Raw genomic sequence first — 9,660 nt, 5'->3', positions numbered from 1 at the left:
GCTGCAGCTTTTGCAAGACTCTGGTCATCCTCATAGCATTCTGCTGGAATGTCCGCACCTGACCTGGGTCTACATGCAATTCTGCTTTTATTTTGAGAAAATGATTTGTCATTCGTTCTGCTTTTATAATTTGTTCTATTTTAAATTATTTTTCTCATTTTTGCCTTTGCTTCTTTCTTCTTAGCATTGTATATTCAAAGGAATACCCTCATACTCTACATTTTAATCCAGGACAGAGGAATGCAACAGGGAGAACCCCTGAGGCAGGGGCAGAGGGATGTTTGGGGAACTGTAAGTGGGAGGTAGACAAGAGACCAAACTGGACTTTAAGTTGTTTCAGCAGGTATACAACTTAGAAAGGATCTCATTGGTCTGGGTCCTAAAATAGCTCAATGGACGGCTGCTAACTCAAAACTTTTTTCTCACTACTCTACAATTAAATCTCAGTTGAACTCTGGGAAGATTCTGGAATACCTAGGTTATTTATTTCTCAGTGTCTGTTTCACCAGTAGTTGTAACCATCCTTCAACCAAACATCTCCATTTGAGTAGCACAGGCTATAATGGATTTTCTCTAATTAAGATTACTCAGCAGTGGCCGGGCACATGGTGGCTCACAATGGTAACCCCAGGACTTTGGGAGGCTGTATTAGTCCATTTTCACACTGCTGATAAAGACATCTGGCCAGGCGCGGTGGCTCAAGCCTGTAATCCCAGCACTTTGGGAGGCCGAGACGCGCGGATCACGAGGTCAGGAGATGGAGACCATCCTGGCTAACACGGTGAAACCCCGTCTCTACTAAAAAAAAAATACAAAAAACTAGCCGGGCGAGGTGGCGGGCGCCTGTAGTCCCAGCTACTCGGGAGGCTGAGGCAGGAGAATGGCGTAAACCCGGGAGGCGGAGCTTGCAGTGAGCTGAGATCCGGCCACTGCACTCCAGCCTGGACTGTAACAGAGCGAGACTCCGCCTCAAAAAAAAAAAAAAAAAAAACAAGACATCTGAGACTGGGCAAATTACAAAAGAAAGAGGCTTTTTTTTTTTTTTTTTTGAGATGGAGTCTTGCTCTTGTTGCCCAGGCTGGAGTGCAACGGCAGGAGGTCAGGAGTTCGAGACCAGCCTGGCCAATATGGTGAACTACCTTCTCTACTAAAAATACAAAACTTAGCTAGGCACGGTGGCGCATGCCTGTAGTCCCAGCTGCTCGTGAGGCTGAGGCGGGAGAATCGCTTGAACCCATGAAGCAGAGGTTGCAGTAAGCCGAGATTGCACCACTGCACTCCAGCCTGGGTGGCAGAGTGAGACCCTGTCTAAAAAAACAAATTAGGGCCGGGGACGGTGGCTCAAGCCTGTAATCCCAGCACTTTGGGAGGCCGAGACGGGCGGATCACGAGGTCAGGAGATTGAGACCATCCTGGCTAACACGGTGAAACCCCGTCTCTACTAAAAACATACAAAAAAAACTAGCCGGGTGAGTTGGCGGGCGCCTGTAGTCCCAGCTACTTGGGAGGCTGAGGCAGGAGAATGGCGTAAACCCGGGAGGCGGAGTTTGCAGTGAGCTGAGATCCGGCCACTGCACTCCAGCCCGGGGACAGAGCGAGACTCCGCCTCAAAAAAAAAAAAAAAAAACAAAAAAAAACAAATTAGACCTGCAGCCATGAACTGTTTTTGATGTATGTCTCAATTTCCTTGTTTGTGTTTCCTTATTTCTGAACATATGTATGTTTTAAATTGAAAGCTTTAGCTCACTGCAGAAAGTCTCCTAAGTCACATCTCTTCCTTTGCAAGAGTAGGCGAAGAAGGATCTAAGGGCTTGGCTTGTTTGAAAGAACCAGACCCCCCAAAGTCACATCTTTAGGGAAAGTGATACAAGAGCTTCTGCATCTCCCCACAGAGGAAGTCCAAAGGGTGTGCACACACAATGGTGCCTGAAGAAGAGCCTCAAGACCGAGGTGAGCATTCATCTTCTCAGTTCTAGGGAAGGTAGTAGCAGCAGGATGGAGTGGGAAACAGGCATTGAGGTGATAGGGATGACTTTGGAAGAAGAAATAGACAGCTTTTCATACATCATAATAATTTCAGTATAGAAATAGGTATGGACCCAAGATACTTGGATCAGGGAAAGATGAAAGAAAACAAACAAACAAACAAAAAAAACTCGGGCCTAGAAGGCCTTAAAGGAAAATGAATTTGGTCAGGCGTGCAAGCACATGCCTAAAGTCCCAGCTACTCAGAGACTGAGGCAGGAGGACCACTTAAGCCTGGAAGTTTGAGGCCAAGGCTGTGCGATTCAAAGGTAAAGAGAGTAGGGAATTGGAAAGTACAGTTTACTCTGAATGAGTTTTGCCTGGATTTGTCTTGGGTTCCAGGGTACTAACTGGTCATTTGTTCTGAGAGAATTTCTGTAATCTCTTCTTGCTTTCACATTTTTTCTGTTTTAATTAGTTTTGATCATAGCCTGATTTTGTTGTTCTGAGATTTTTGGGACTCTGGCTTCCTGGGTCTTCGGCAGTGGAGATTATGACTGTGCATTTGTCTTGCTGATCTGACAGAGAAAGGAGTCTGGTGGTTCCAGTTGAAGGCCTGGTCTGTGGCAGTCGTATCCATCTTGCTCCTCTGTGTCTGTTTCACCGTGAGTTCTGTGGGTAAGTTCTTGGCTGGAGTGCAGTCATCTCTTGGTCCTTTTCCCAGTCACATTCTATAGATTTCCTGAAGAAACAGGTTCCCCTTTCTAGACATAAAAGGGCAACCCTAACTGAGAAGGCCATGTTTTTCATAAAATAAGTTATTACTATTTTTCAGTATTTTGGATAATTGTCTGTACTTCCAGCTTTCTTTACCTGGTTTTAGTTGCATTTTCTAAATGTGATCATAACTGTCTTGGTCAGCTTGGGCTGCCGAAACAAAATACCATAGAATGGCCGGGCGCAGTGGCTCAAGCCTGTAATCCCAGCACTTTGGAAGGCCGAGATGGGCGGATCACGAGGTCAGGAGATTGAGACCATCCTGGCTAACACGGTGAAACCCCGTCTCTACTAAAAAATACAAAAAACTAGCCGGGCGACGTGGCGGGCGCCTGTAGTCCCAGCTACTCGGGAGGCTGAGGCAGGAGAATGGCGTAAACCCAGGAGGTGGAGCTTCCAGTGAGCTGAGATCCGGCCACTGCACTCCAGCCTGGGCGGCAGAGCGAGACTCCATCTCAAAAAAAAAAAAAAAAAAAAAATACCATAGACTGGGCCAGGTGTGGTAGTTCACGCCTGTAATCCCAGCACTTCGGGAGGCCGAGGCAGGCAGATCACCTGAGGTCAGGAGTTCAAGACCAGCTTGGACCATATGGTAAAACCCCGTCTCTACTAAAAATACATAAATTAGCTGGGCGCAGTGGCTCACGCCTGTAATCCCAGCTACTTGGGAGGCTGAGATAGGAGACTCACTTGAACCCAGGAGGCAGAGGTTGCAGCGAGCTGAGATCGCGCCACTGCACTCCAGCCTGGGTGACAGAGTGAGACTCTGTCTCAAAACAAAACAAAACAAAACAAAACAGAAAAAACAAACAGAAACAAAAAAACGCATAGACTGAGTGCGTTAAAAAACAGAAATTTGGCCGGGCGCGGTGGCTCAAGCCTGTAATCCCAACACTTTGGGAGGCCGAGACGGGCGGATCACGAGGTCAGGAGATCGAGACCATCCTGGCTAACACGGTGAAACCCCGTCTCTACTAAAAAATACAAAAAAAAACTAGCCGGGCGAGGTGGCGGGCGCCTGTAGTCCCAGCTACTCCGGAGGCTGAGGCAGGAGAATGGCGTAAACCTGGGAGGCGGAGCTTGCAGTGAGCTGAGATCGGGCCACTGCACTCCAGCCTGGGCGACAGAGCGAGACTCCGTCTCAAAAAAAAAAAAAAAAAAAAAAAAAAAAAAAAAAAACAGAAATTTATTTTCTGATGGTTCTGGAGGCTGGAAGTCTGACATGAGGATGCCAGGATGGTTGTGTGTGGTGAGGTCCCTCTTCCTGGCTTACAGGTGATGCCCTCCTGCTGTGTCCTCACATGATGGAGGGAGTGCCAGCTCTTCACGGTTTCTTCTTATAAGAGTACTCATCTCATCATGAGAACACCCCTCATCACCTCATCTAAACCTGATTTCCTCCCAAAGGCTCTATCTTCAAATACCACAAATTGGACCTTAGGGCTTCCACATATGAGCTTGGGGAGGACGCAATTCATTCTATAACAATAACTCCACTTTGATGGGAGTGCTGATGGTAGGTACCATCTAGTTGATCTGCTCCTTTGTTTTAAAAAAAAAGTCTATTGGGAACATAACTATTATTCTTTCTATGATGCTGTAATTGTATTACTGTGGGGTTTTAATCTTCACGTGAGATTCTTCCCAATATGACAGGAAAAATTGTTCATATGGCCAGGCAGTGGCTCACACTTGTAATCCCAGCACTTTGGGAGGCTGAGGTGGGAGGATTGCTTGAGGAGAGGAGTTCAAGACCAGCCTGGGCAACAGAGTGAGACCCTGTCTCTATAAAAAATAAAAAATATAACTTGGCTTGGTGGCACGTGCCTGTGGTCCCAGCTACTCAGGAGGTTGAGGCCAGGAGGATCGCTTGAGCCCAGGAAGTTGAGGCTGCAGTGAGCCACAGTCTTACCACCGTACTCCAACCTGGGCGACAGAGAGACCCTGTCTCAAAAAAAAAAAAAAAAAAAGTTTATACAGTGATACAATGGAAGAATAAACAAAGTAAACTATTATTTAATTGCTACTCCCTTTGCCAAGTTTTATATTTTTGTGACACCTGAGAAATTTCCCAACTGTCTCTTTACTATTTGGGTATCCACATGTGCTCTATTATCTAATATTATGATTAAAAACAGAAATGAAACATCTGTGAGGAAGTTACTGAATACAATGACTTCCTGTGTCAAGTAAAAATGTGTTGATGATACAGTCTTCAGTTTCTTTCTAGTTGTAAATACATCTCACAGTTTTCAATGTAACCCTAACAAGCAGAATTATTACTACGGTTAAACTTTGCTTTGCTTTTTATAACAAAGGGCAAGAGACAAAAGGGCTTAAAGATGTGATATGGTGGGGATAGTTGTCCCTTCCAAGTCTCATGTTGAAAATTTGAAATTTGGAAGCGACAACTATCCCTTGAAATTTGAAATCCCCGATGTTGGAGGTGGGGCCTGGCAGGAGGTTTTGAGTCATGCAGGTGGATCCCTCATGAATGGCTTGGTGCCCTCCTCGAAGCAATGAGTGAGTTCTTGCTCTGAGTTTGGGTGAGATCTGCACCTCCCCTTCACTCTCTCTCTTTTTTTTTTTTTTTTTTGAGACGGAGTCTTGCTCTGCCGCCCAGGCTGGAGTGCAGTGGCCGGATCTCAGCTCACTGCAAGCTCCGCCTCCCGGGTTCACGCCATTCTCCTGCCTCAGCCTCCCGAGTAGCTGGGACTACAGGCGCCCGCCTCGTCGCCCGGCTAGTTTTTTTTTTTTTTTTGTATTTTTTAGTAGAGACGGGGTTTCACCGTATTAGCCAGGATGGTCTCGATCTCCTGACCTCGTGATCCACCCGTCTCGGCCTCCCAAAGTGCTGGGATTACAGGCTTGAGCCACCGCGCCCGGCCCCTTTCACTCTCTCTTGCACCCTCTCTTGCCATGTGATATGCTGGGTCCCGCTTTGCCTTCCACTATGACTGAAAGCTTCCTGAGGCCTCTCCAGAAGGTGAGCAGATGCTGGCACCATGCTTACTGTACAATCTGCAGAACTGTGAGCCAGTAAAATGTCTTTTCTTTATAAATTACCAAGTCTCAGGTATTCCTTTATAGCAATGCGAAAACGGACTAATACAAGATGGTTATTTAATTATTTGAGAGGAAAGAAGACATGCAAGAACTTACCGACATAAATTAAGAGAAAATAGAAGAGTTTGACTAGGTTTAGTCTCAAAATCAGAATGATGAAATACATGAATAAAGAATTAAGTGAGGATAAGTGAAAAGTCAGATCTTGCTCTATGTGCGTGCCAGTGAACAAAAGAGATCATTTTTAGTGAAAGATGTCTAAATGTTTCCAAAAGGTTAGGTTTTACCTTATATTTGATTTGACCCAAATGGTTTACTTACAGTTACAGCCATCAGAAAACTTTAGAAAAACCAAAAGACCTGTGATATTTCAGGATTAATAGAATCAGATGCTGTTACCTAGTAATCACCAAATGCTTACTGAACACCTACCATGAGCAGGCCACTTTTCTAGGTGCTGGGTATATAGCATGAATACAATGAAATTCCTTCACTAGACTGTATGTTATAGTAGGGGGAGACCAAGACATATACACATGCAAACTTATAAACAAACAAGATAAATTAATAGAAGAAAGGGTTGACGACATATTTTTTACTGGGCCTGCAGAGAAAGAAGCATGAGAAAAGAACAATATGGCTTGAAATGGGATGAGAGAGGCATTGCAGAATTTGTAAAAGCATAAGGCTATTTTATTATGATTTATTATTTTTATTATTATTATTATTTTTTTTTTTTTTTGAGGCAGAGTCTCGCTCTGTCACCCGCACTGGAGTGCAGTGGCCGGCGGGATCTCAGCTCACTGCAAGCTCCGCCTCCCGGGTTTACGCCATTCTCCTGCCTCAGCCTCCCGAGTAGCTGGGACTACAGGTGCCTGCCACCTCGCCCGGCTAGTTTTTTTTGTATTTTTAGTAGAGACAGGGTTTCACCGTGTTAGCCAGGATGGTCTCGATCTCCTGACCTCGTGATCCGCCCGTCTCGGCCTCCCAAAGTGCTGGGATTACAGGCTTGAGCCACCGCGCCTGGCCTATTTTTATTATTATTATTATTCTTTTTTGAGATGGAGTCTTGCTCTGTCGCCCAGGCTGGAGTGCAGTGGCTCAATCTCAGCTCACTGCAAGCTCAGCCTCCCGGGTTCACGCCATTCTCCCGCCTCAGCCTCCTGAGTAGCTGGGACTACAGGCACCTGCCACCACACCCAGCTACTGTTTTGTATTTTTAGTAGAGACAGGGTTTCACCATGTTAGCCAGGATGGTCTCGATCCCCTGACCTTGTGATCCGCCTGCCTTGGCCTTCCAAAGTGCTGGGATTACAGGCGTGAGCCACCACGCCTGGCCCATTATTTCTTCTTCTTCTTCTTATTTTTTTGAGATGGAGTCTCGCTCTGTCACCCAGGCTGGAGTGCAGTGGCTCGATCTCAGCTTACTGCAAGCTCTGCCTCCCAGGTTCGTGCTATTCTCCTGCCTCAGCCTCCCAAGTAGCTGGGACCACAGGCGCCCGCCACCACGTCCGGCTAATTTTTGTATTTTTAGTAGAGATGGGGTTTCACCGTGTTAGCCAGGATAGTCTTGATCTCCTGACCTCGTGATCCGCCCGCCTCAGTCTCCCAAAGTGCTGGGATTGCAGGCATGAGCCACCATGCCTAGCCTATTATTACTATTTTTGAGATGGAGTCTCGTTCTGTTGCTAGGCTGGAGTGCAGTGGCGTGCTCTTGGCTCACTGCAACCTTCGCCTCCCAGGTTCAAGCAATTCTCCTGCCTCAGCCTCCTGAGTAGCTGGGATTACAGGCATGCACCACCACGCCTGGCTAATTTTTGTATTTTTAGTAGAGACAGGGTTTCACCATGTCAGTCAGGCTGGTCTTGAACTCCTGACCTCGTGATCTGCCCGCCTTGGCCTCTGAAATTGGTTGGATTCACTGCACCCGGCCTTTTTTTTTTTGAGACAAAGTCTCACTCTGTTGCCCAGGCTGGAGTGCAATGGCACAGTCTCTGCTCACTGCAACCTCCACCTCCCAGGTTCAAGTGATTCTCCTGCCTCAGACTCTGTAGCTGTAGCTGGAATTACAGGCATGTGTCACCACGCCCACCTAATTTTTGTATTTTTAGTAGAGACAGGGTTTCACCATGTTGACCTGGCTGGTCTTGAACTCCTGACTTCAGGTGATCTGCCTGCCTTGGTCTCCCAAAGTACTGGGATTACAGGTGTGAACCACCATGTCCGGCCATAAGGTTATTTTTTTGTTTTGTTTTGTTTTTTTTAGATGGAGTTTCACTCTTGTCACCCAAGCTGGAGTGCAATGGCACGATCTTGGCTCACTGAAATCTGTGCCTTCCGAGTTCAAGTGATTCTCCTGCCTCAGCCTCTTGAACAGCTGGGATTACAGGCGCCTGCCACCACGCCTGGCTAGTTGTTTTTTTTAAGATGGAGTCTTGCTCTGTCACCCAGGCTGGAGTGCAATGGTACGATCTCGGCTCTCTGCAACTTCCGCCTCCTGGGTTCAAGCAATTCTCCTGCTTCAGCCTCCCAAGTAACTCAGATTACAGGTGCCCGCCACCATGTCCAGCTAATTTTTGTAGTTTTAGTAGACCATGTTGGTCAGGCTTGTCTCGAACTCCTGACCTCAAGTGATCCACCAGCCTCAGCCTCCCAAAGCACTGGGATTATAGGTGTGAGCCACTGCGCCTGGCCAGCTGGCTAATTTTGTTTTTTATATTTAAATATAAATAAAAATATATTTATATTTTTATATTTTTGGTGGAGATGGGGTTTCACCATGTTGGCCAGGCTGGTCTTGAACTCCTGACCTCAAGTGATTCTCCCACCTTGGCCTCCCAAAGTGCTGGGATTACAGGCGTGAGTCACTGTGCCTGGCCACAGCATAAGGTTGTATAGCACAACATAGCTCCACTTAAAAGAATGAGAACTGCTGGGCGCAGTGGCTCACGCCTGTAATCCCAGCACTTTGGGAGGCCGAGGCGGGCAGATCACGAGGTCAGGAGATCGAGACCATCCTGGCTAACACGGTGAAACCCCGTCTCTAAGAAAAATACAAAAAAAAATTAGCGGGGCGTGGTAGTGGGCGCCTGTAGTCCCAGCTACTCGGGAGGCTGAGGCAGGAGAATGGCGTGAACCCAGGAGGCAGAGCTTGCAGTGAGCTGAGATCACGCCACTGCACTCCAGCCTGGGCAACAGAACAAGACTCTGTCTCCAAAAAAAAAAAAAAAAAAGAATGAGAACTAACTCTGCTTTCTCTTTCCCAGTGAGTCACAATTTTAGGCATAGCAAAACTGTCAAGCAGCTGTCCAAGTTACAAGAGTATCAACAGTATTATCCAAGCCTGACCTGCGTCATGGAAGGAAAGGACATGGAAGGTACAACTCTGCAATGAGCAACAAGACTTCCCTTGCTATTAATCAAATTCCTAGTCTGATGGTTTATTATCTTCAGCACTAAAACTATCAACTGAGGCCTGGTTTTTCCTAATGCACTCTTTATCTACTTGGTGTCTTAAATAGACACCTCAGGCCGGGCGCGGTGGCTCATGCCTGTAATCCCAGCACTTTGGGAGGGTGTGGCAGGTGGATCACCTGAGGTTGGGAGTTCGAGACTAGCCTGACCAATATGGAGAAACCCTGTCCCTACTAAAAATACAAAAAAATTAGCTGGGCGTGGCGGTGCATGCCTGTAATTCCAAGTATTCGGGAGGCTGAGGCAGGACAATCTCATGGACCCAGGAGGTGGAGGGTGCGGTGAGCTGAGATCATACCATTGCACTCCAGCCTGGGCAGCAAGAGTGAAACTCTGTCTCAAAAAAAAAAAAAAAAAAAAAAAAAAAAAAAAAAAAAA

The 9,660-nt window shown here is 46.7% G+C and overlaps 1 protein-coding gene across 1 annotated transcript in view; it reads left to right on the top strand.

Moving 5' to 3' along the window:
* Positions 1–1,688: 1,688 nt before the first annotated feature.
* Positions 1,689–9,660, top strand: part of CLEC4C (C-type lectin domain family 4 member C) — a 19,675-nt gene continuing 11,703 nt past the window's right edge. The window contains exons 1-3 of the mRNA XM_026450723.1: positions 1,689–1,950; positions 2,551–2,643; positions 9,075–9,185. Coding sequence (XP_026306508.1) covers positions 1,920–1,950; positions 2,551–2,643; positions 9,075–9,185 — 235 coding nt within the window. The 5' untranslated portion in view covers positions 1,689–1,919. The remainder of the gene's footprint in view (positions 1,951–2,550; positions 2,644–9,074; positions 9,186–9,660) is intronic.

The sequence above is a fragment of the Piliocolobus tephrosceles genome, chromosome 10 (genome assembly GCF_002776525.5).
Source record: "Piliocolobus tephrosceles isolate RC106 chromosome 10, ASM277652v3, whole genome shotgun sequence".
Classification (NCBI taxonomy): Eukaryota; Metazoa; Chordata; class Mammalia; order Primates; family Cercopithecidae; genus Piliocolobus; species Piliocolobus tephrosceles.
The sequence above is the reverse complement of the archived record's forward strand: the minus strand, read 5'-3'. Positions and strand labels throughout refer to the sequence as shown.